General features: G+C 49.6%; 2 protein-coding genes and 1 long non-coding RNA gene across 7 annotated transcripts; 1 reads left to right on the top strand and 2 right to left on the bottom strand.

Moving 5' to 3' along the window:
• The first annotated feature begins 16,158 nt into the window (after positions 1-16,158).
• On the top strand, positions 16,159-17,965 carry LOC106003591. The gene is made up of 2 exons (XR_001176186.2): positions 16,159-16,267; positions 16,746-17,965. It is a non-coding gene; the product is annotated as an uncharacterized LOC106003591 (long non-coding RNA).
• RING1 (ring finger protein 1) lies at positions 17,848-22,389 on the bottom strand. The gene is made up of 7 exons (XM_004770598.3): positions 21,626-22,389; positions 21,374-21,513; positions 20,464-20,624; positions 20,148-20,363; positions 19,045-19,434; positions 18,588-18,861; positions 17,848-18,288 (listed from the first exon to the last, which is right to left on the bottom strand). The coding sequence occupies exons 2-7, from the start codon at positions 21,449-21,451 to the stop codon at positions 18,187-18,189; spliced, it is 1,221 nt and encodes a 406-aa protein (XP_004770655.1). The 5' UTR covers positions 21,452-21,513; positions 21,626-22,389; the 3' UTR covers positions 17,848-18,186.
• Positions 22,390-23,455: 1,066 nt separating this feature from the next.
• On the bottom strand, positions 23,456-25,717 carry HSD17B8 (hydroxysteroid 17-beta dehydrogenase 8). 5 transcript variants are annotated; one of them, XM_004770590.3, is made up of 9 exons: positions 25,544-25,717; positions 25,142-25,359; positions 24,926-25,042; positions 24,734-24,850; positions 24,546-24,631; positions 24,364-24,448; positions 24,111-24,153; positions 23,839-23,913; positions 23,456-23,649 (listed from the first exon to the last, which is right to left on the bottom strand). In XM_004770590.3, the coding sequence occupies exons 1-9, from the start codon at positions 25,587-25,589 to the stop codon at positions 23,633-23,635; spliced, it is 804 nt and encodes a 267-aa protein (XP_004770647.2). In that variant the 5' UTR covers positions 25,590-25,717; the 3' UTR covers positions 23,456-23,632. The 5 variants fall into 5 exon arrangements, with proteins under 5 accessions (XP_004770647.2, XP_012900253.2, XP_004770643.2 ...); XM_013044799.2 differs by having other exon boundaries at positions 24,734-24,826; XM_004770586.3 differs by lacking the exon at positions 24,111-24,153.
• Positions 25,718-25,750: the final 33 nt, after the last annotated feature.

Here is a 25,750-nt window from a genome sequence, read left to right as displayed (position 1 = left end):
CAGAGCCTCGGTATAGATCACCTGTAGGAGAGGGAGAGACAGCAGCTCCTTGAAGGGAATATGGATAAGCCAGTAATCAGGAGGTGGGAGATCCCCACATCTGCACAGAGAAGACTTGAGAAGATGTTGTCCTCCCATTTATCTCGCAAGATCCTGTGGCGGACCTCCCTATAAGGACAGGACAGGGGCTCAGTCCTTGGCCTCTGCTTGGCCTCATTCATAGTCCAGGAAAAGTCCTACAAACTTAGCACCTGTAGGCATCGTCACCAGCTCACCCTATGCCCCTGTGCTTGAGCCCCTTGGCAATTGCTTCTGACACCACCCGATTTCTTCTTTGTGTCCAGTTGTATCCTATTCTTCAAGAAATCTCTGGGCTTCCTGATTACTCCAAGGCTTGATTAACTACCTTGAAGCCTTTCTTGGTTCCAAGCTTCCTTTTCTTCCTTTAGTTTCTGAAGACTTGTAATCATTTTACCCAGAAGATGTCACTGTCTCCATTTTTATTTCCGGTTTTCTCTAATTCTTTGCTCTGCAGCTCCAGGGCCTCATCCAGGACCTGCAAAGAGCAGACATCTGGGCTGAGCTGCTATAATTGTGGTATGGAAGGTTGTCTTCTTGTGGTCTTTGCACTTCTTTTTTGAGGCATCATATTCTTACTTCAGCTTGAAACTTTGCAACCTTGACATGAACTTAGGAGACCCTAATTGCATCTTTGTCTAAAAACTTTAATGCAAGATTTGCAGAACCCCCCTTCAAGTAACAGCAAAGCCCATCTCCTTTAATATCTCTTTGGTTAGGGGCACCTGGGTGGCTCAGTGGGTTAAAGCCTCTGCCTTCGGCTCAGGTCATGATCTTGGGGTCCTGGGATGGAGCCCTGCATCGGGCTCTCTGCTTGGTGGGGAGTCTGCTTCCTCCTCTCTCTCTCTCTCTGCCTGCCTCTCTACTTACTTGTGATCTCTGTCTGTAAAATAAATAAATAAAATCTTAAAAAAAATTTCTTTGGTTATCTGTGCAAAGCTTGGTATCCTTGAGTTTGTTTGAGAATCTCTCATAATAATGTAGGATTTGGAAAAGTTGTACCAATTCATCCACTGTAATGTCTGGAGGTAAATCAGACATAAAATACATTTGTATTTCTCTCTTCTTCAACATGAAACCATCTCAATTCTTCTTTTTTTTTATCTCTCCCCTTTTGGGATCAGCAGGCTTGAGGCTTTTCTTTGCAGAAGTTCCTCTTCATCCCTAGCATTGATACCTTCATACATTTGCAGTAGGGCTAGACTCGCCTTCATTGGAGAGGTCACAATTGGCCTGATGTGTAGCAATATAACCTTCTGTGATCTCAGGGAATGAAGCCTTCTCATTCAGTTCCCACTTATAGGAAGTATCAGCCAGCTATTACCCGAAAGAATCCGTTTTCCCCCCACTGGGATCTTCATGGTGTCTCCATATAATTCTTGCATTCCCACCTGCTTGTGAAACCTGTCCTTCCCATCCAAGTGGTTGCCACTTGCCTTTTCCATCTAGCACAGGGGTAGGGTCCAAGTGGGGGAGGCGGCAGCGGTGCCGGGCTTGGGAGCCACTACCGATTATGTGTGAGGCCTGGACATTTAACACACAGAGTCATTTAATGCCCACAGCAGCCCTGTGAGGTCAGTACTCTTGTCATCTCCATTTTACAGAAGAAGAAATGGAGGCCCAGAAAGACCTTGTCCAAGGTTATAGACAGCTGGAACATGACAAGGGTGGGATTTGAATGCTGTCAGCTCTGCTCTAGAGGCCACATCCTTTTTTTTTTTTTTTTTAAGTTTATTTATTGGGGCACCTTGGAGGCTCTGTTGGCTCAGCATCTATGTCGGCTCAGGTCATGGTCCTGCCTAGCAGAGGAGTCTGCTTCTCCCTCTGTTCCTCTCCCAGCTGGTGCTTTTTCTATCTCTCAAATAAATGAATAAAATATTTTTTAAAAAGATTTTATTTACTCATTTGACAGAGAGAGAGAGATCACAAGTAGGCAGAGAGGCAGGTGGGGCGCGGAGGGGGGGGGGGAAGCAGTCTCCCTGCTGAGCAAAGAGCCTGATGTGGGGCTCTATCCCAGGACCCTGAGATCATGACCTGAGCCGAAGGCAGAGGCTTTAACCCACTGAGCCATCCAGGTGCCCCAAATAAAATCTTTTTTAAAAAGCTTATTTATTTAATTTTGAACAATCTCCACACCCAACATGGGGCTTGAACTCATAACCCCAAGATCAAGAGTCCATTCTCTTCCAGCTGTGCTAGCCAGGCTTCCCCAGAGGCCATATCCTTAATCACCACTTTTTACCCCTTCCAAGAGACTCAATGAAATCCAGCCTTCCTCCTATCCCTGTTTTGATCGTTTAAGTGAAAATGTAAATGCCCTAGCCCGCTTACTCTATAGCATTGTTGTCTCTGTGATACTCTGACTCTGGTCCTGACCCAGCCCTCCACTTGGCCCCTCCCGAAGCTACCCTTATGCCCTCTAATAAACTTCGAAGCTCCTCATAGCCTTAACTTCTCCTTAGCGTGCTCCCCTCACTTCCAGACTTTAGCTGAAATGTAACTCTCCCCTGGGGACACTACCTTCTCTCCTGTCTTCTGAAATAAGAGCTGTTTATTTTCTTATAGGTGTGGGTGCTTTCCTTGCTCCAGATTGCTGCCTCCAAACTACACCTCCTCCAGTCCCCAGGTTTGTGTTTAAAATAGCCCCTGCCTCAGCTAAATTGCCCTTTTCCTCTTTGCTACTGTCTGCCACATGCTAGACCTTCTTACCTCACTCAAGGGGACAGTGGCACCCAGCGGACTGAGTCTCCCCATCTCTTTGTCCACTCAGAGGACCCATTCCCCACCTGGCCTCTCAACAACTTGGTGACATCGTCCCATGAACTTCTGCACTCCGAGCCAGCCACCCATTCCCTTTGTTACACCCTGGACTTCGTCATCTGAAGCAGCCACTCTTTGAAAATCCATCAGTCAGCCTCCTGACTCCGCCCCTATCTTCTAACCTTGCAGCCATCACCCTGGCTAGCTCCTTACCACCATGTCTTAGGCTCCCGGTACCCTTTTTCCAATGTGTCAGTACCTCCTCTCCACTTTCAGCTGTATGGCCCTTCATTTCAACAACTGTCTTGACAATATCCTGAACTCCCTCGCCCCTCTATATTTTCACCCTTGGCCCTACCTGGCAAAGCCCCACCCCTAGATGAGCCCCGTGATATGTCTTCTTCAGTATTTTACTCTGATGGCCAAGAGGTGTTGAAGGAAGCCACACAACCAGGAAATAGTTACCAGTCCTTATTCATGCCACCAACCCCAGCATTGCTTAGTGACCCAACCACATCATGCTGGTCAATGGCTACTTTAAACTCCCTGATCCTCCCTGGCTGGCTCAGTGGGTTAAGTGTCTGCCTTTGGCTCGGGTCATGATCTCAGGGTCCTGGGATTGAGCCCCGAATTGGGCTCTCTGCGCAGAAGGGAGCCTGCTTCCCCCTTTCTCTCTGCCTGCCTCTCTGCCTCCTTGTGATCTCTCTCTCTGTGTCAAATAAGTAAAAATAAAATAAAATAATTAAAAAATAAGTAAACTCCATGATCCTGCACCTGTGAGGCTCCTCTGTCTCACCTCTCTCAGTTGTCACTTATGTCACTTATGTCACATAGGAAACTGAGGCCCTCAGAAGTGAACGCCCTCCAACACCTGTCACTAAATTTACACTACCCCCTTGTTCCTCACATTAGAGCAGTAGTTCTCCAATTTTGTCTGCATCAGAATTGCCTGGAGGGCCTGTTAAACCATGTATTCCTGATTCATTGGTTTGGGGGGGCTAGAATTTTAATTTGTAACTACTTCCCAGGTTTGGGACCCATCACACCTGACCCATGGTTTCAGATGCTGTCAGCTGATCATTCTCAGACTCGTATCTGGTCTCCGGTCTTGTGTATCTGACTGCCTACATGGAAACCCTACTTGGATATCTGAAAGGTACCACAAACTTAGCATACTTGGAACTTAATCATAATCTTGCCCATAGACAGTATCATCATCATATCCAGACCACAAGGACTTGCTCTGGCCTGCATACTTTGGGGGTCTTTGTTTATCACACAAGGCATTTATTAAATGACATCCAGGCACTTGGGATCTGGCCCTCAGTGCTGGCATAGCACAACCTGAAACCCTGAACATCTGCTCTCATAATTAACCCCATTTGGACCCCAGGGAAATGCTTCTGCAATCTCTTGGCCTGTATCCTGGAAACAAAAGATGACTACAACTGAATCCTGTGAAAGTTTAGACTATGCCTCTGCCAGATTCCGAGGTGCATGCTGGTTTGGTGTGTAGGCAGGATTTAAGTGGCAGAAGCACTTAGGTAAGAGAAAATGCAACTAAATTAATTTGTCAAATATTATCTCTCAAATGGCATGATAAAGTATCACTTATCACATAAAGTGTCCATTTTTCTTACTTCTCTTTGTGTTTCAGAGGTATCGATTTATGTTGTGCTGCATTCACGACAGTTACAAATGACAATTGAGGAACATTTTGCAATATTAATTTTTTTTACTGTAAAATTTGTATGCAAATAGGTCTAGACATAATTTTTGTGAGGTATGACATTGATTTTCTGTTTGGTAAGTGGATGGACATTGAATACTAGATTACAAATAGTTTGATTTCTATAAAGTTGTCTAATACGGATTTTTAAAGCAAGCAAAAAATAGCTTTATTTAATTAGTTTGATTTAGGATATTAAAATTTATTAATTATAATTTTTATTTTGTCTTTTTAATACACAATTTTGAATATTTTAGAAGAAAATACCTTTTGTAACATCTACTAAAGTGATTTTTAAAGTTTTTTTTTACATTTACATATTTTGGCAAAAATCCATTTTAATTTTGTAAACATTGACTACAATGATATATATATTTATTTATTTTTAAAAGATTTTGTTTATTTATTTGACAGACAGAGATCACAAGTGGGCAGAGAGGCAGGGGCGGGGGGAGCAGGCTCCCCACCGAGCAGAGAGCCCGATGCAGGGCTTGATCCCAGGACCCTGAGATCATGACCTGAGCCAAAGGCAGAGACCCAACCCTCTGAGCCACCCAGGCGCCCCATATATATATATTTAAATCATAGGTCACTGGGGATGAGTTTAAAACTATGATAGAAATAGAAACCATTGAAATTATGGTAGAAGTCAGAACTATGGGGGCACCTGGATGGCTCGCTCAGTCGGTTAAGCAACTGCCTTTGGTTCAGGTCTTGATCTCAAGGTCCTGGGATAGAGCCCCATGTTGGGCACCCTGCTCAGAGGGGAGCATGCTTCTTCCTCTCTTGCTCCCCCTGCTTGTGCTATCTCTCTCTCTCATTGATAAATAAATAAATAAATATCTTAAAAAAAAAAAAGTAGAAACTATGAATGTGGAACTCAAAGAAAAATGGAGTATCTTCAAGAAAGCAATCTACTGAAATTTTTAAAAACTGAGAAGAGTACAAATGGAAGCCACATGTATTTTCATTTTTTTTAATTTTTTTTAAAGATTTTATTTATTTATTCGACAGAGAGAGATCACAAGTAGGCAGAGAGGCAGGCAGAGAGAGAGAGAGGAGGAAGCAGGCTCCCTGCTGAGCACAGAGCCCGATGCGGGACTCGATCCCAGGACCCTGAGATCATGACCTGAGCCAAAGGCAGCGGCTTAACCCACTGAGCCACCCAGGCGCCCCGTATTTTCATTTTTTTATCCACAACTAAATCAATAAAGAGTATGAAATTGTGTGAATTCGATCTGACCTATTCAAGTTGTAGATTTGATAAAATCATTTTCTTGCTCATTTTTCTCAAATCCACAACAGAGAGATTAAGGCCCTGCAACTTCATATTCTTTATTTGTACTCTGTATCTAGACCCCTCAAATGTTAGGGTTCTCGCTCTTCCCCTCAGGAGGCCTGCTCCTGGGACCCACCTGTCAGGCATAGGAGCTGACAACCTCAACTAAGGTTTCAACCAATTGCCAGTATCAGCTGGCAGACATGCCAGTGAAAACCTTCAGATGACTCCAGCTCCCACCCATTCAGTCACTTTCAGCACAATCCCCACACATTGTAGAGCAGAGACAGGTGGCCCCAACTGTGCCCTGGCCAAATTCCTAACTGTAGAATCCATGGGATAATGCATGGTTATTGCTGTTGTAAGCCGTTAAGGTTTGGGTACTTTGTTACATGACGTGGGTGACTAATACAACCTCCTCAATTGACTGCCATCAGCTCTACTTCCTTCCCTCCCACTGAATCTGTTCTCACTAAGGCTGAACACGCTAGATCTTCCCTTTGCCAAATCCAATGGGCATTTTTTATCTTCATTTTTTTTTTCCCCTGAAACATTTGACCTTGTTGACTACCCACTGAAGTTCTTTTCTCTGTTGCTTTTTGTGCAACCATTCTGTTGCTCTCTCTCCCTCTCATTTGTCCTCTTGCCCCTCTTCCTGGACTTTCTTAGGCTACTTTCCATGACTTGATCCCATCTCCCTTCTTTCCTTATTTGCACACTTAAAAAAAAATTTTTATTAACATATAATGTATTACTTGCCCCAGGGGTACAGGTCTGTGAATCGTCAGGCTTACACACTTCACAGCACTTACCATAGCACATACCCTCCCCAATATCCATACTATACACTTTTTAAACTCATTCTCATACCCATCGTTATGCTGGTGACTTTGAAATGTGTATTTTTAGCTCAGATTTCTCCCTTGACCTTTACTCCCAGATATGTCTCATGAATCTTTCCATCTGAATGTCTCCAGTTGCTTAAAAATTAACATTCAATTTAAGCTTATTGAGCAAGTACTGAATATTCCCTAATTTGAAATGTGTCTCTTCTCCCAAACCTGCTTCTTCTTCGTTATTCCTGGTTTCAGGAGACGGAATCACCAACCACCCAGATGCTCAAGCCAGAAACCTGGAAGGATCCTCAGATCACACTCTTTCTTGCCCCCTCCCACCTCCTTCCTAAGAACCAAGTCCTATGATTTTACTCTCTAGCTCATCAGTATGTCATTACATCACCAACCCTGCTGCCACTGCCTGCCTCCTGACCTCTGGCCTTTCCCCAGCACCCAACACCATGTGCCCACCCAGTTCACAGATGAATCACAAGTGCTCCTTAGGCTTTGGAACCTCTGCTTAGGATTCTTCTGGTCATTCTTGACCTACTCTCCCAGTCTTGCTTCTTTCCAGCTCCTAACTCTGGCCCTAGGGCTCAAACCTTAATCTCATCTCTGGACTTCTGGATTCTAGGGCTTGACCCAGTTTCCCCTGCTGGATCGTGAGATGGCTTTCAGTACTCTGTATGCTTCAGAGATGGTTTTTATCCGAGTTTCTGCCCTTGAACCTAACTCCCGATCAGCCCCTTGGCCAGCCACAGGTGGCCTAAGCTAGTCCCGATGATGAAGGAATGATCTCTGCTCGGGTGTCCCCACACAGACTTTTGAAGACGTCACTTTGCTGGTCTTCTGTTTCTAGTTTGCCATCCCCTCCAGCCCATGCTCCTCCCAGCTGCTGTAGGGACACTTCTGAAGCGAAAACCAGAACTTCTCACTCTCCTACTCACAATTCCTTAATGGCTGCCTCTCCCCTTCAGGTAAAATCTCCACTTGTCCACCTGGCACACAAGGCCCTTTGGGATCTGACTTAAGATATGAAGTAGGGTGGGGCGCCTGGGTGGCTCAATAGGTTAAAGCCTCTGCCTTCGGCTCAGGTCATGATCCCAGGGTCCTGGGATCAAGCCCCACATCGGGCTCTCTGCTCTGTGGGGAGCCTGTTTCCTCCTCTCTCTCTCTCTGCCTGCCTCTCTGCCTACTTGTGATCTGTCTGTCAAACTAAAAAAAAAAAAAATATACATATATATATATATATATATATATGAAGTAGGGTGGAAAGAGCACAGGCTATACGGGGTGGCTATACAGGAAAGAGCACAGACTATACAGGTGGGGGGTTGGGCAAGCCTGGTGGTGGGTAGTAAGGAGGGCACGTATTGCATGGAGCACTGGGTGTGGTGCATAAACAATGAATTTTGGAACGCCGAAAAGAAATTACATTAAAAAAAAAAAAACCCTCAGCTCTGCCATTTTTCGGCTCTATGATCTCTGGCAAGTTACTCTGGACCACAAGTTCCTCATGTACAAAATCAGAGAGATATTGTGAGGACTCATGATTTATATGATTTTGGGAAGCGTGTATCACTGATCCTGGTGCATAGTAAGTGCTCAAGAAACGTTAGCAATAGTTCTCACCCTTCCCTACCATCTCCATGCTTTATGTTCCAATCAGCAAAACTGACTTACTTGGGGATGCTTGATTATGTCACACTTTCCATTGTCCATTCTGTGGGCATATTTTTTCCTCCTTCTGGAAAGTTTACCATCCACTCCCCCTCTACAATAAAAGCCAACATACACCTTTTTCAAGAATTAGCTCAAATCTCAAATGCTCTGGACCCAGCTCTGACTCTTCTAGGTAGAGTGAGACCTCTTTTTTCTAAAGTGGCCTGTTTTGGTTTCCTATCCCTGTTCCACAAGCCACCCTAATATTTAGTGTTTTAACAGAAATGTATTGTTTCTCACAAGTCTGCAAGTTGACTGGGCAGCTCTGCCTCAGGTGGAATGTCCCAGCCTCATCACTTGGCAAGCTGTGGACACTGGAGCTTAGCCACTGCTGGCCTCTGTGGGCCTTGGGTCTACTTCATGTGGGTCTTTCAGTGGCTGCTCGGGTTTCCTCACAACATGGTGACTGGGTCCTGAGGAGGCATGTTCCAGGTGCCAAAAGTGAAAGCTGCAGATCAAGTAAGACCAAACCTCAAAAGTCACACACTCACTCCTGCCACATTCTGTTGGTCACAACAGGCCACAATCCAACCCCAACTTTAGGGAAGGGGAGATAGACTGAACATCTTACTGGGAGGAAGGACAAAGAAGCTGCCACCATCTTTAGTTCCCCATGCCCTCATTGCACTCTGTCGTTTGTCTTTAGTGCAGCTGGAATGACAGTGTCTTTGTAAGACTTGCTCCTGCATCTGCCTCTGTGCCAGCCTCCGTCTCAGAGCTCAGAAACTGGCAACCCACTCAAGTATTTCATTTGGTTCTCAATGTGCTTTTATGATTCTTTTGAACTAATTACAAAACTTAAAAATGGAGACATTTTATAGAAAAATTGGGATTTATAGTACCTCTTGGGGGAAAAAAAAAGCCTTAAATGAAGGAATGCTAAGCTGGTGCAGCCACTGTGGAAAACAGTATGGAGGTTCCTCAAAAAGTCAAAAATAGAGCTACCCTATGACCCAGCAATTGCACTACTGGGTATTTATCCCAAAGATACAAATGTAGAGATCTGAAGGGGCATGCGCACCCGAATGTTTATAACAGCAATGTCCACTATAGCCAAACTATGGAAAGAACCTAGATGTCCATCAACAGATGAATGGATAAAGAAGATGTGAGATACACACACACACACACACACACACACACACACTATGCAGCCATCAAAAATGGAATCTTGCCATGTGCAATGACATGGATGGAACTAGAGGGTATGATGCTAAGACAAATAAGTCAAGCAGAGAAAGACAGTTATCATATGATCTCACCGATATGAGGAATTTGAGAAACAAGACAGAGGATCATAGGGAAAGGGAGGGAAAAATGAAACAAGATGAAACCAGAGAGGGAGACAAACCATAAGAGACTTTTGATATCAGGAAACAAACTGAGGGTTGCTGGAGGGGGTGGGAGGGCTGGGGTTTCCTGGGTGATGGACACTGGGGAGGGTATGTGCTATGGGGAGTACTGTGAATTGTGTAAGACTGACGAATCACAGACCTATAACCCTGAAACAAATAATGCATTATATGTTAATACAAAAATAAATAAAATGAGGCAATGCTAGTCTGAATTCCTACATGGCCATACCGAACCAGACAACCTTGCCCTTGGCGGGGTGCCTGGGCAGCTCAGTGCGTTAAACATCAGCTTTCGGCTCAGGTCATGATCCCAGAGTCCTGGGGTGGAGCTCCAAGTCAGGCTTCTTGCTCAGCGGGGAGTTTGCTTCTCCCTCTCCATCTGCCCACCCCACTCTCTCTCTCTCCTTCTCAAATAAATAAAATCTTAAAAAACAAAACCTTGCATTTGACACATTACATGCGTGGCTTTCACAGAAATGTGAGTTTGCCACCTTTAATTTTAGTTGCCTGAAGGGAGAGTTTGGGACATCTCAGATACTGGGCGCTTTCATTGCCAGATACGGTTCTTTTTTTTTTTTAAGCTTATTTATTTATTTGACAGAGAGAGAGAGAGAGAGAGAGAGAGGCAGGCAGAGAGGCAGGCAGAGGGAGAGGGGGAAGGAGGCGTCCCGCTAGCAGAGAGCCCGATGCAGGCTGGATCCCAGAACCCTGAGACCATGACCCAAGCTGAAGGCAGAGGCTTAACCCACTGAGACACGCAGGCGCCCCACGGTTCTTTTTTTTAAAAATTTTAAAATTTATTTTTAAAGATTTTATTTATTTATTTGTTGGGGGGAGAGAGAGAGAGAGAAAGAGAGAGAGAGGGAGCGCACAAGCACGGGGAGTGGCAGAGGGAGAGGGAGAAGCATGACCTGAGCTGAAGGCAGTCACTTAACTGAGTCACCCTGGCACACCTGAGAATAGTGTTTTTAAGTTCCATAAGATATTGTTGGGGTTTTGATTAGAATTGTACTGATATTTATAGATTTGAGAAAAATTACCAGCTTTATATTTAATTTTCCTCTTCTTGAGCATGGAATAGCTGTCCACTCTTTTTCGTCTTCTTTTCAAAATGTTCTCCAATAAAGTTTTATAATTTTCTCCACAAAGATCATGCACATATTTTGTTATATTTATTTCTAAATATTCTATAGTCTTTGTTGTTATTATAGATGGTATTTTCATTTTTCTTTTCAAAGATTTTATTTATTTGTTTGACAGTGAGAGAGAGAGACAGAGCACAATCAGGCAGAGAGGCAGGCAGAGGGAGAGAGAGAAGCAGGCAGATGCGGGCGGGACTCGATCCCAGGATGCTGGGATCATGACCTGAGCTGAAGGCAGCCATTCAACTGACTGAGCCACCCAGGCATCCCACACATGGTATTTTCTTAAAATAAAATCTTCTACTTGTTTATTGCTGTCATATAGGCAAATTGATGTTTGCATATTCATCTTGTCCCCAGAAAGGGGTGTATTAGTTCTAATTATTTGTGGGTTCTTGTAAATTTTCTTTGTCACTAATTATCTATGTAAAGTGATGGATTTACTACTTTTTTTTTCTTAATGTGCCAGTTCAGACCCACTAGCACAAGTTGAATAGAAACAGTAAAAACTAGGGAGGGGGCACCTGGCTGGCTTAGTTGGAAGAGTATGTGACCCTTGATCTTGGAGTCATGAATTCAAGCCCCATGTTGGGGGTAGAGATGACTTAAATAAATGAAACTTTTAAAAAAAATTAAATATTTTTATATATAACTGATGAATCTTTGAACACGACATCTGAAACTAATAATACCCTATATGTTAATTAATTGAATTTTTATTTTTTTAAGATTTTATTATTTATTTGACAGAGAGAGATCGCAAGTAGTCAGAGAGGCAGGCAGAAAGAGAGAGAGAGAGAGAGGGGAGCAGGCTCTCTGCTTGAGAGACTTGCGGGACTTGATCCCAGGACCCTGAGATCAGGACCTGAGCCGAAGGCAGAAGCTTTAACCCCCTGAGCCACCCAGGCGCCCAATTAATTGAATTTAAATTTAAAAATAAAAAATTAAGAAAAGAAACAGTAAAAACTAATATCCTTGTCTTGACTTTGGAAGTTATTTTCTAATCTTAGCTAGATTTTTAAAAAGATTTTATTTATCCTTTGAGAGACAGAGAGGGAGCACAAGCAGAGGGAGAAGGAGAAGCAGACTTCCCCTGAGCTGGGAACCTGATGACATGAGGCTCAATACCAAGACCTGGAGATCATAACCTGAGCCAAAGGCGGACACTCAACTACCTGAGCCACCCAGGCATCCAGTTAGCTAGATTTAAACAAAAAAAATAGTGGAGTCCTGTTAAACTTTATCCAATGTGTTCTCTGTACCTATTGGGACAATATTTTTTTCCTTTTAATTTGACAAATTGTAAACATCATTAATAGATTTTTTTTTTAAGATTTTATTTATTTATTTGACAGAAAGAAATCATAAGTAGTCGGAGAGGCAGGCAGAGAGAGAGAGGGAAGCAGGCTCCCTGCTGAGCAGAGAGCCTGATGCGGGACTCGATCCGAGGACCCTGAGATCATGACCTGAGCCGAAGGCAGCAGCTTAACCCACTGAGCCACCCAGGCGCCCCATTAATAGATTTTTAAAGTACACCATCCTTGTATGCCTGCAATAAGGCCTGCTTGGTCATGTGCATGCGCGCGTGCGCACGCGCGCGCGCACACACACACACACACACACACACTTGCACAAACACCAGATTCAGTTTGTTAATATCTTATTTAGGATTTTAGTCTTTCTTTTTAAAAAATTTTGTTTATTTGTTTGAGAGAGGGAGAGAATGAGCAGTGGGGAGGAGCAAAGGGAGAGAGAGAAGCAGATGATGCGGGCTGATCCCAGAACCAGGAGACCATGACTTGAGCCAAAGGCAGAGGCTTAACTGAACCACCCAGGTGCATATAGGATTTTAGTATTATAAGTGTGATTGTCCCTCTTTTTCTGTTATCTGCTATAGTTTGTATAAGTAAATAAACAACTGGTTTTTAAGAGTCGGCAAAATAGGGACACCTGACTGGCTCAATCTGTAGAACATGTTACTCTTGGTCTTAGGGTCGTGAGTTCAAGCTTCATGTTATGTATAGAGCTGACTTTAAAAAAATAGTTGGCAGAATAATGCATCTATAAAACTATCTAGATAGGGGTGTGTGTGTGTGTGTGTGTGTGTGTGTTTTAACTCATTCCATATATTAGAATTTATAGATATGTTCAGGTTTTCTATTTCTTCTTGAGTCAACTTTGGCCACTTTTCATTTAATTTCCCCATGTTTTCAGGACCAAGACTTCACCTCCCATCCTTTGGTGGCTGGTAAAACATTTTTTAGTTAACAGAACTAATTATCAGTCCTCTTCCAGCAACTGTTGCCATGGTCAGCTTATTCTCTGGCTTTCAGTCTTCTCTTTGTTTATAACACTCAGGATTCTATTTTCCTTTTGAGAACTCAGTCATGTTTACTCCCCCACCCCCATATTTTATCCAGTATTTCCAGGTGATGGTGCGTTTAGATTTTCTATGTCCTCCATCTTGCTTGATTCTGAAGTTGTTCCCATTTTAGAGATAAGAAAGCTAGGTTCAGAGTGATTTAACAACCTGAGGAAGGTTGCACCACTAATACTTTTAACCTAGTAATTGAACTCAGATATTATGGTTCTAGATTCTGTGCTGTTGCCACATTATTCCATGCTGCCTTCTGAAGCCAATGAGGCAAGACCAGAAAGGGGCATTGCAAAGTTAAAGGGAAAGAGGGTCTCATAGGCAAAACGGAGGGGGCCTGAGATGAAGGCAGAACTGTGGAGATGGACAAGATAGGAAATACAGAGGAAGTAATTGTATTAAGAAAATGGCATATGCCTGGGCCGCAGCTGTTGGAGGGAGAATCATGTCCTCGAACCATCCTCTCTGAGATCCTGAAATATGTAGCCCTCTACCCCAGATCCTGGCACGCATGCTTCTATTGAACCAATATTTCGACTCAATATTTATGGAGTTCGAGGTCCCCTGTGTATGACAACAGTGAGCATCTGCAGTCGTGATCCCTGCCCTCAGGGAGCTTACATCCTCCAGGGGGTCAAATAACAAATGTTGAACTGCAACTGTGCCCAGTGCCTCTGAGGAAAGGCACACCTTGGTGTGTGGGAGCTCAGAAGAGTGGAATCTGACCCATGAAGGAAGGGCAGGGTACCTTTCCTGAGGATGTGGCAGAGACGCTGAGATCTGAAGAATGAAGAGAAGCTAGCTAAAAGAGAGATGGGAGAAAAAGCCTTTCAGGCTGAGGGTCCAGCCTGCACAAAGGCTCTTTGCAGGAAGAAGAGGAGCCCTCCCACTGGGAGAGTGGTGGGTGAAGAATCTGGAGGGGCGGACAGAGCCACACCTGGCAGGGCCTTAGCAGGTTAAGGACTTGTATCTTTAGCCTAAAATCAATGGGAAACCATTGAATGAATAAGCAGGGTGCCTGAAACAATCAGATCTGCATTTCAAAAAGGCTTCTAACTCAGGTGTGTGGTGGCGCATAGTAGAGAAGACCATTCTCAAGGTCTCCAGCTACTGCAGTGATTCAGAGGAGAGCCAGATGGTCCAGATGGTGGCTGGACCAGGGAGGTGGAGGGATGGAGAAGAGGGACAGATACAACTGATCAGAATAAAGGTGGATTCAGTACTGAGATGCTCGCCACAAACACCTCTACATCACATCCTTCAAAGGCAAGGGGCTACACCATACACCTGTTTGTAATACTGAGGTCACGGAACAGTGTCCCTGTTAGGTGGTGGACTCAACAGGTACTTCCTGAAAAGGTGAAACTGACTAGGGGTCTCCCAAGTGATCCTTTTACCTCTAAGCTTCTTTCATTCCTTCTGGCATATGTCCGTAGTCAGCCTCTCTGGTACATCCATAGGGAGAATGCTGCCAAATTCTAAAGCATATACTTTGGGGGGAGTTAATGCAGAACTAAGGTCTACCTTATCCTTTAACATGTATAGTAACAATAATCTTACTGTGAGTGTTGCCCAAGTGAGGCATTCCCCCAACAGAACCTTCTAAAAGGGTGAATGGTGGGGCACCTGGGTGGCTCAGTGGGTTAAGCATCTGCCTTTGGCTCAGGTCAGGATCTCAGGATCTTGGGATCAAGCCCCACATCGGGCTCTCTGCTTGGTGGGGAGCCTGCTTCCGCCCCTCTCTCTGCCTGCCTCTCTGTCCACTTGTGATCTCTCTCTCTGTCAGATAAACAAATAAAAAATCTTTTAAAAAAATTAAAAGGGTGAATGGTAACACCACCCTCCTCAGTGCCAGGCTGGAGCCAGAGGCGCTATCTAGAGGGGACGCTTCTGTGGGACCCCCTGGATGACTGTTCAAAACCAACTGTCCAGGATATTAAGCAAACAATTTTGTGGAAGAAGTGCAAATAGCCAGACACGAAGTACTTGTCTCGGAGCTTGACAACACAGGGGGAAAACCCCAAACTGAAGAAGAGATGAGTGGTCTCTCTGGTGATATTTGTACCTGATAGCGGTCCTAGGTTTTTCTGAGATGTCTCTTGTGTGTATTGTCTTACACGCTGCTCTCACTCCTGTGCTCAGAGGCATGATCTGCTATGGTTTGGGGACTGAGAAGCCTGAGCCAGGGAAAAGTGGGAGATGGATGGGTATGGGAGAGAGAGGCTCCTTTTCTCTTCACCCCTCCAGCAAGACTTTCTTCTTCCCTTCTCAAGCATCCTGGCACAGCGTCACCTCCTCTGGGAGGCCCTTTCCAATTGCCCTACAGGTTCCCAGTGACCCCCTGCTCCAGAGGTTGGAGCCCCTTCTGCATGGGGCACTTACCATTCACCCGATGAGGACCCATCCCGAGGGAGCTAACATCTCATGGAACATCTACTGGACTGCTCCTCTGCCTCAGTGCCCATCAGAATCACCCAAAGGGTTTGTAAAAACCCGATGCTCCGCCCCCAGAGTTTCCTGTGTAAAGAACTCTCCCTTTAAGGGGCAAGATGAAGATTTATTCCCAGGTCTCCCTGCCTCTAGTAACCTTTCTTTCCCTGCCTCCCTCCTTTGCATAGTTAGTTATTCTCCTGCATGTATCTAGTTCCTCAACAGAATAGTCAAGTTCTTTTTTGTATACTTTGTATCTCTGGCTTTGCCTAACCTATTTCTTAGGGCTTAATTTACACCAAGACTGAAGGATTTGGGGAAGGAACCCAGGGAAGCTCCCAGGGCAACAGGATCTGACCTGCTCCCGCCACCCCACAACACCTCCTTCTCCCAGCAATAGGGAAGGAGAACACCCGGTCAAGGAGGTAGTTATTTTCCCCTCCCCTAGACAGACGCCTAGGGCCACAGTTTGGTATGTTTCCCACATGATGTCACGGAAATAAACAGGCGCATCTTCGAAATTCAGTCATGGAGGCAGCAGAGAGGGGACAGCAGCAGAAATGTGAGAAGTGGAGAGAAGGGGAGGGTGGGGTGGTGTTGACCGCGAAGCTGAAGAGAGAGATGGGCCGGGGCGGGGGGCGGGGGGGGGGGGATACGGGGACCAGGGGCTGTTACAGGGTTAAGGGAGAGGGCGGGGAAGAGAGACAGAAGAAGCTGCGGGTCGGTCACTTTCCTGGAGAGAATGAGAAAAGTGAGGGGGTGGCGCTCCTGGCAGGCGCGAGAACTAGAAGAAAAGCCGTGTTCATTGCGTGCTCTCCAGCCTCCACCTCTGTATCCTTCCCGACTCCTCCACGCCTGCCTCTCCCTCTCTGAAACTCCGGGAGCGACGCCCAATTTCCTTCAGCCCCAAAGCCCCGGCAGCGCCGCAGCTGCTGGATACCTGGGGTTGGAAAGGAGGCGAGCCAGGATCAAGGGTTCTGGGGAGCGGGTATAGAAAGGGGCTCCTTCAAGTGTTAAGTGGGTCTGGTTTATTTCTGCAGGGCAAGAGGGCTCAGGCGGTGAGTTCAGGCCAGCAGGTCTGTAGGACTTGCCTGGGCGGAAAGGTGCCCCTTAGTCGGTAGGTATTGAAGGTACTAGGGATCAGAGGGAAAAAACGAGAAATCCCAAGCGTGGGGTGGTGTGCCCTCGGGTCTGTGGATCACACCGAAAGCCTAACTTCTCTGCCAGTGGGGCAGATAACTGAGCGAGCTGCAGGAATTTGGGACGGATCGGGGTGGGGATGCGAAGGGCAACGGAAACAGGAAGTGAGGGGCAGAGAGTCTGAAGGTGGGGGCAGAGGGACAATCAGTTACTCCGGGGGAGGCGAGTCCGAACCCCGCACTACACCTGATGCGGAGCGCAGCGGAGCACCACTGTACCTCCGAACGCGGGTTGGGGCCCAGTCCGCCCGTGCAACTCGAGGCCGGGAGCCAGCAACTGCCTCACTTGAGGTCCCCACCGCTCTGCTCTTCGCCACAGCCCGGCAGGAACAGAACTACACCTCCCCTGCGGCCCTTCCTCCACTCAGCCCGCGGCTAGGCTGGCACTGGCTTGCGCACTCCTGGGAATTGTAGTCCCTGGCCCTGGCCGCCTTCTTTGGGAGGCGGCCGGGATGTCCAGCAGGGAGGTCCTCGCAGCCCTCTCCACGACCCCTCCCTCTTGTCTTTCCAGCTATAGACACCAGCTTCTTGTAGTGATGAGGAATTACTCTGCTTCTGAACATCACGGTCCCACTGGCGGCTACAAACGTGCCTTACTCTCGAGTCACTTTCCTACATTCCCTTTGGTATTGAAACCTTGGATTCCAGGCTGGGCGATCCAGCTTTTAGGGGGCAGCTGTGAGATCTGACTTGAGACGCCGCTCAGCTCTTCACCCTGTCTCTTTCAGCTTCACAGACTGTGCCCCACTATTTTCATACATATCTGTTGACTTGGGGTTCAGAAAATTGGGATTTACACACCGAGAAGAACCGTTGGCATTTCCTCCCCATTTCCAAGGCTGATTTCCACATGATTTCCAGGCTTGTCTCCCCAGTCTTTTTGTTTTGTTTTGGTTTTCCCCTTCTAGTACACCCCTAATAAACAGAGACACAGAACTGCAGGTTTCAAAGAGGAGAAGAAGCAAATTTGTTGTTGTTGGTAGGAGGGCATGAAGGGGAAGGCTTTTCACCTTCCCCAACATCTTGTGTAGATGGGAGGCTGCGGGGGGGGGGGGGGGGGGGAGCAATAGAAAAGGCAGTAGATGGGGGTGCATGCCCCGCTCTGTACAATATAGAAGAATCTGATATAGATACTTTGTATAAAAGCCACTTGTCCTCATTTGTGTCCTCTTGCTGGCTGGCTGGGTTGGGGGGGGCACTGGGGGACAAAGAAGCTGGGGGTGGTAGGCCAGGACACAGGGACACCCCATGGTCCCCATCCTCTGGCTGTCCCCTTGTGGGGTCACTTTGGATCCTTGGTGGGGGCATAGCAGAGCTCCAGTGGCCGGGACACCTTCCAGAACTTCTCATTCACCAGTTCCAGGGTCAGGGAGCCATTCAGTGTCTACAGAGAGGGTGGAAGAGAGAGAGAGGCAGGGTAAGAAAAAAGAAAATTGGAGAAGGTAGTAAAGGATACGAGTAAGGCAGGAAGTGACCTAGGGAGGAAGAAAGAAAAAAAGAGTAATAAAAGAGCTGGGGCAAGGCAAAGCAGGGGCACAGGGAGTGATGGGGGAGGAGACACAGATCTCTGGATGCCCAGAGAAAGGAGGGTGGGCCAGTTAGGGTGGGATCCATGGTTCTGTGTGGCCCCAGACCACCCTCCCCAGCACTCCCTCTTACAGCACTGCCCTCAGAGGCTCTCACCGTGAAGGCTCCGCCCCCAGGGGCGATGTAGATGGTGTACTGCTTTTCGCTGACACCTTCCAGACTGGGCAAGGCAGGCTCCTCAGGGCCGTCACCACCTCCGGCACCCCCACCCTCTCCGCCACCCCCATCAGGTCCCCCGGCATCAGAGGCGCCCCCTCCAGGCCCTCCTGGCTCCCCAGCCTCTTGCTGCTGCCTCCGCTCTAGGGCAATGCGCAGGGCCAAGTACTTGGAAAGATGGTCCACTGTGGCATTCCCAGTTGTCTTCACATACCTGAAGTGGGAAAGAGGGTAGGTTTAGGGCACAGAAAACCTTCAATGGACAAGGGAAGTAGGGAACTTTCCAACAGGGCCTCTGGGTTAGGGTTTCTTGCTGGGTTTGGGTGAAGCCCACTTCTGATGGAAGTCTATGTGATCTCTGGTTTCTCAGAGGTCAGGGGAAAGACAGGGCTCTCACCTAGTCTGGCAGTATTCTCCCTTCTCCACGAGCAGGGGGTGGGGCCGGAACACGAGCTCAATTTCTCCACCTGGCTCCGGGGGACTGGGGGCCCCAGGAGGGCTTGGGGGGCCTAGGGTGCCCCCTCCCAAGGTCCCTCCCCGGTCACCAGAGTCTTCAGAACCGGCACCCCCACCAACCCCACCAGTGCCACCTCCCCCAGTCCCTACACTGCTCCCCCCTGCGCCCCCACCACGGGGTCGCTTGGGAGCAGGGCCTGGGGCAGAGTCAGGGGCGGAGTCTGAGCTCACATCCTCTCCATCCCCCTCTCCCTCCCCAGGCTCTCCTTCCCCCCCACTCATCGTGGTGGTCTGATCTGACCCGGGCATCGGCCGCCTCACACGCTGGGCCCTGTAGAAGCAAGTGGTTGAAGTTAGAAAGCACCAAGGATAAGGGGTTTAGATTTTAAACTTACGAGAGAACAAGAGATCAGGGAGATATTACTGATGACACCTAATATTTACAAATACTAACTATATGCTTAAGCACACTGCTAAGTATTTTTCACTGATCGCCCACACAGTACAAATCCTAGAAGCAAGGAATTATATTCTCTTTATAGTTGAGGAAACGGAGGCTTACAGAGGTTAAATAACTTGTCTGCGATCACAGCCCCTTGACTCTCCTCATGGACTCCCAAGAACCAGAAGCACAGGTTTGTAGAAATGTGGAATTTCAGGCCCAACTCCAGACCCATTGAATTAGAATTTGCATTTTTAACAAGACCCTTGGGTAATCTGGATTCCTACTGAAGACTGAGCAATGCTGGCCTAGAAGGTCATTTAATTCCCAGCGGTGTGACTCCAGAGTCTATGCTCAAAATCACTCCACTACTCTAACTTCTAGAAAGTTAAAGGGTGAGCTGTTTTCTTCTTAAGGATAGCAGTGCCAGCTACTAAGAAGCTGCAATTTACGTTCCTGACTTCCAAGCTTCAACAATCATGCTGGGGCTAACTATAAGGATGCTAAGGCACAGAAGCTGGCAGGCAGCAAAGACAGCACCAGGAGTCAGACCCACACATCTGTCCCACCAGCCCTGCTACTGCTTCTCTCCCAGCCCGAACCTGTGCATGGCCTGCATGCGCAGCCCCTCCTCGATGCTGGAGCTCAGTGCCTGCTGGTTGTGCAGGCGGCTGAGGCGGATGAGCACCCGGTCTTGGTGGGCCTCGTATTCCTCCCGGCTGGGGTAGATCTTAGAGATCAGGGCATCAAAGTTGGGGTCCGGCCGCAGAGACCGCTTGGATACCAGCTTCTTGCGGCAGGTAGGGCACTCCTTGTTCCTGGCATGGAAGAGAGGAGGCTCTGAACAGTCAGCTGCCGGGGCATTGAGGCCCCAACTCTGTACCCTTCATCCCATCTCAAACACATCCCTCCTGTTACCCGCTCCGAAGGGCCGTGACGATACAGTCTGAGCAGAATCGGTGGAGGCACTCCTTGGTGGTCATTGTATTCTTCAGCATGTCCAGGCAGATGGGGCACATGAGTTCTGAATGCAGTGACCGAGGGGAAACCGCAATCTCTGTGCCATCCATGATGGCTTCCTGGAGGCATCAGTGAGTGGAAACGATGGTGGGTTGGGGGGGAAAGGGGTTTTAGAAGTAAGTGGTCCATGGAATGGGAATTTTGAGAAATACAGTGAAATAGCAGAATCTGGGTACCCCATGTTGGCCACTTGAAGATGGTAATTCTGAGAGAGAGGAGCTTTGACTTGGAGAGAATGGAAAACAGAAAGGATTAGTGTCCATGAACTAAAAGTAGGAGCTTCGCAACAGAAGGATCGGAGGTTTGGCAAGAGGTGTGGGGGTGGGGGTGGCACAGATTTGGAATTTGGAGAGGGCTTTTTCCACAGAATTTCTAAGTGGGTCCAGGTTCAACCTATATCAGAATCCCCTAGAGTACGTGCTTAAAACGCAGACTCTGGGGCCTCATCTCATTACCATATCAGAACGTTGGTCGGTGGGGGACAGCCGAGAGGCTCCATTTTTAATAAACTTGAGGGGTGAGTCTTACAGGCACTAACTGGAGCCGAGGAACAGTGAAGGTAATTTCTGTCTGTTTACTATCTTTCAGATGAAGGAAGTCATATTTGCTTTATGTCTGTGGCACTAGCTGATGTGAGCATTAAATGAGGTAAACGTGAAGTGCTTGGAAAAGATTAAGATGACTCAAAGGTAGGACCAAGGGAGTCTGTGACATGGGGCAGGGAAACGTTAAAGAGGCTGTGGGATGGGGTCTGTGGATTCAAAGGTTTGGGAAAGGGAGTAAGCTGTGAAGGGAGAGTCCCTGTCACCTGCGGGGTCCGGTGGAGCTCATACAGACTCAGTTCCCACGTTTTGCTGGCATTCTGGGCATTCGCCGGCGTCGTCATGGTGACCGGGCACAGACCCCCCCACTAGGGCTCCGCCGCGGTGGAGGAGGAGGAGAGGTAGGCTGGGATGGGGGGGAAGGGGGAAGGGGTGTTAGGGGGGCCGCCCTCGCGCAGACCCCGCCCCTCCGGTGGCTCCCCCCACCCCCCTCCGCCCGGCGCCGCGCTGCCCCTCACCCGGATCCAGCCGTCCGCGCCCCGGTTGCCGCAGCGCCTCTCCCAGGGCCCGGGATCCCAGCCCCAAATCCCTCGGTCCGCAGCCGCGGCTCAGACAGCAGCTCCCGCCGCCGCCGCCGCCATGGCCCGGGCGCTGGGGCCCTACGTCACTTCCGCCTGTCCCTCCACTACACCCCCCACACCCGTCAGCAGAGACGTCACCGCCACTCGGGGCTCGGGTGGGACGCGACGTGGGCGCCCGGGCACCCCGCCCTCGGGAAGCGCCCGCTTCGCGTATAGAGCCGGCGTCCCCGGAGTCCCGAGTTACGTAGGGACCCCGGTCTCAGTAGCCCGGCCGGCACCGTCGTGCTGCCAACCTTAGCCACCGTTCCCTTCCCGAGGTCCCCACCCGAGGCCTCCACTCCGGAGGGCGGGGCCTGGGATCTCTTGAACCCCGGGAGGGGACAGTAGGTTGGAAAAGGGGCCACCTCCCCCACTCCGCGTCCCCTAGCGGCTCTGGGGTACAGCTGCCCCCCTCCCCACAACTTCTCTGTAACCCCAGCCCGGCATTCCGGGGAGGGTAGGGGGGAAGGCTGCAAAGGATCCTCGGCCGCTTCAGTCCTCCAGTCCTGTGAATGCAACTAAATCCGGATGAACCCGGGATTCCCCTTACCACCCTGGGGACTTGCTCCACCCTCCGCTTTGGCTCTCACTAGACCCTCCGACCCGCTCTCCCCTCGAGGTTTGGGGGCGGCGGCTCGGGACGTCCAGACTCAACTCTCGGCCAGAGCCAGAGACTCGAGAATTGCGTTTGGACAATCAAGAGCCGCGGCCCGGGGCGGGGGAGGGAGGCGCACGAGAGGAACGGGGGAATGGAGACACCACGCGGAAGCAGGGACACAGACACAAGATGGGGCCCCTATAGGGGAGGGGGCGTGCGCGTGTGGGTGGCTGGGGGCACAAGGGGCAGAATGTCTGGAGTGGGAAGCGGGCAGGAGCCTCCTCCAGGACTTTGCAGTAAAGGAAGGGGACGGGGAGGAAAGAGAAGAGGAAGGGGCAGAGCGATCCCCATTGAGGGCAGGGGATGAGATACGGGGCGGGAGGGGGGGGGTGCGGGTGGTGGAAAGAGACCGTGGTGGGCGTCCTGTCTCCTTCAGCCTGAGCTGGGGTTCCCGGACTTGGGCTGCAGCTGCCAGGGGGGGTAGCCTGTTTCTGGGACAAGGCAACAGTGGGTCCCCTCGCCCCCTCCCCCAGTTCCCCCCTACTTCCCTGTCCTCTCCTTCAGTCCGTGGCCAGTCCTTATGTGGGCTCCAGAGTCGATTAGCGCAGACCCCCTCCCCTTCCTTCTCCTCCTCCCAGCCCCCTCCCTTCTGCTCTCCTCCAGCCCCTTTCATCGGCTGGTCCATTCCCCTAATCCCGGCCCCCTCCCCTAATCCCCCCCACCCGACCCCAGGCCGGCTGCAGCTATTGTAAGGTGGAGAGAAAGGGGAGGGGGGACTCAGAGAAGAGGGGGTGGGGGAGGGCCACCTGTTCCAAGACCCCTCCCAAGGCCAGACTGGACACCAGGATGGGGCCATGAACAAATCACCCTTGGGGACCATAAAGACCTGGGGAACTGGGGGGAGGGGATTGGGGCTGCAGGACCAGTGGGAGGGGGTGGGGCAGAGACACCCTCCCTCTAAAAAGACCGAGTGTCAGGCATACACAGTGACACACACTCTCTCCTCTCACACCCGGCGGCGGGGGTTGCCCTGGGAGACCAGGCAGTGAAAGGGAACAATCCTTCGGGAAAGGGAAAGGAGGGGGAGGTGGGGAAGGGTCTGAGGGCTTAGACACAAGAAGAACCGGAGGTGGCAGGGAAGAGGATTTGGAATTTATTAGGGTCACAAGCACCCCTGCCTCCCATATTCAGCATTTCAGAGCCATACACTGCCACCCCTTTTGTAGCCTGGGAACTCAGAGTCCTCATCAGCAGGAGGCCGGGTAGAGTGGTGGGGGAGTAAGCAGAGTCCAGGGTCCGTGAGGCAGTTACATGAAAAGACCTCCTGGGAGGGGCAGAAACATTTGGACAGATGCACAGGTGGAGACAAATGGGCTGGGTGGCGCCCACTTCGGTCCCATGCCTATGGGAACTTCTGCTGTTCCCTCAGTGGCTCCAGACTCCCTTTACTTGCTTTCTCTTATCATCTGGGTTCCACTACTCTTCCCTCTCCCTCCCCATGATGGCTTCATACCAGTGACTTCCACTGAGGCCCCTGTGATGTATCCACTGTCTTCAGATGCCAAGAATGCGACCACATCTGCCACATCTACAGGAATGGTGGGAAGAAGGCAGAATCCTACTCACTCTCATGGACCCAAAGTCATCACCTCCCACCGGAACCCCTCCCCACCAAAACACAAACTCCAACCACCAATCCTAGTGATATCCTCTCAGATTCCACAAATTCTGGGATCTCTTCATTCAGGCCCTTTCCCTAGGGCCTCCTCCTCATTCAGTGCTCACCCTCAGGATCCCCCATATGTCCCATCGGGATTATTCCAATCACCTGTAAGAAAATACTCATAAGTGGGTGAAAGTTTCTTTTACAGACTTTTTTTGTAGGCTGAATCTATGACCCTTTTTTCTTTTGTCTTCATTCCTTGTACACTTATTAAATATCTACTATTTGCCAGGCCCTGTGCCCAGATTCTCTCTGAAGCCCAGAGATGTTGTTGGGTATCTGGAAGGATTCTGCCCTCGGTCCACAGCCTCCTACCTTGTCCAGCACTTTCTGTGGCACTTTCTGTGTCATGGGTGTTGTAATGAACCCTGGGAGGACAGAGTTACAGCGGATCCCATGTCTGTGGAAGGGAGAGTGGCTGCTGATTCTGGAAGAGGACTGAGTACTGACCTGCCTCCCAGCAAATCCCTCTGTACCCCCAGGGCTGTCTGACCAACCGTCCAAGCTCCCGAGCTGCAGTCTGGGTCAGCCCAATCACTCCGGCCTTGGATGCTGCGTAGTTTGTCTGTCCCATGTTCCCCACCTATAGGTGAGTCAGAGATTTAGGATGAGTCAAGAGTCCCAAGGAGGGGCTCTCCTCTCTATGCCCAACTAGCTGGCTGACCTCATCCCAACTCAATCTGACCTTCCCTACGATGCTACTGATGTTGATGATGGACCCATGGCAACCACTGGACACCAGGGCTTGGGCTGCAGCCTGAGTGACTAGAAAGATGCCCTGGTGAGGAGAGTAACAAGGCAGATGGAGTGACAGTCTTCTTCCAGCTCCCTCCCCCAGGCTGGAGGAGCTAGAAGCCACAGGTTCAGAGGTCGCCACCTTGAGATTGACAGCAATGACTTTGTCCCAGTCATCCTCAGACATGCGGAGCAGAACCTCATCCCTGGTGATCCCCGCACAGGACACGACGACAGATGGCGGGCGAGAAAAGCAGGCCTATGGAAGGGGGCGGTTACACACCAAAACCCAAGTACAGCGGGGGAAATGGAGGCAACGTCGGCTTTTTAAAAGAGGGCGAGGTCCTGTCGCGTTCACCTGCACTTGTTCCAGCAGGCGCCTGACCGACCCGGCCTCAGACACGTCAGCCTGGAAGGCGGCGTGGGTGCCGCCGGGCGCCACCTCCTCGCTCCCCTGCCCGCCCAGCAGCCACACCGTCTCGCAGGCCGCCGCCCTGTCCAGGTCGCAAGCGGCTACAGTGGCCCCCTCTCTGGCCAGGCGCACACTGACGGCCCGGCCGATTCCGCTACCCGCGCCTGAGGTGGGAAAGAACACGCGGGAGGGGGGAAAAGGGGAGTGGGCAGGGGTCAGAGGTCGACAGGGCGCAAAGTTAGTAAAATTTGGGCCGGGGGCTAGAGGTCACAGCGCCTGTAGACGCCGAGGGGGCGCCCCGACAACACTCCAGCACCCCAACCCGCCTGGGAGGACATTCCCCTCAACCTGTGACCAGGGCCAGCGCGGAGCGGAGCCTGAGCTGAGACGCCATGTCCGGCGGCTGGTGGGCGGGCACCCAGTACGGAGCCAATCCTAGCGCAGAGGGGGCGTGGCAAGAGCAAAGACGCGCCAATCTAAGCCAGGCCAGCGTTGGGCCATCTGGGGCCACCAGCGCAGGCTGACCTCCCACCGCGGGGGCGTGGCCAGTCGCCA

The sequence above is a fragment of the Mustela putorius genome, unplaced genomic scaffold, assembly GCF_011764305.1.
Source record: "Mustela putorius furo isolate JIRA1106 unplaced genomic scaffold, ASM1176430v1.1 tig00000135_pilon_pilon_pilon, whole genome shotgun sequence".
NCBI lineage: Eukaryota > Metazoa > Chordata > Mammalia > Carnivora > Mustelidae > Mustela > Mustela putorius.
Note: the sequence above shows the minus strand (reverse complement) of the source record. Positions and strands in the feature narration are given on the sequence as shown.

Coding starts and splice junctions, on each gene's coding strand:
- RING1 (XM_004770598.3), bottom strand. CDS start 21,451: ATGACGACGCCGGCGAATGCCCAGAATGCCAGCAAAACGTGGGAACTG. Junction 20,364..20,463: donor GTCACGGCCCTTCGGAGCGG/GTAACAGGAGGG, acceptor CTTCCATGCCAG/GAACAAGGAGTGCCCTACCT. Junction 18,289..18,587: donor CTGGGGGCGGAGCCTTCACG/GTGAGAGCCTCT, acceptor CCCTCTCTGTAG/ACACTGAATGGCTCCCTGAC.
- HSD17B8 (XM_004770586.3), bottom strand. CDS start 25,589: ATGGCGTCTCAGCTCAGGCTCCGCTCCGCGCTGGCCCTGGTCACAG. Junction 25,043..25,141: donor GCCTGCTGGAACAAGTGCAG/GTGAACGCGACA, acceptor CCCCTTCCATAG/GCCTGCTTTTCTCGCCCGCC. Junction 24,851..24,925: donor TCATTGCTGTCAATCTCAAG/GTGGCGACCTCT, acceptor CTGTCACTCCAT/CTGCCTTGTTACTCTCCTCA.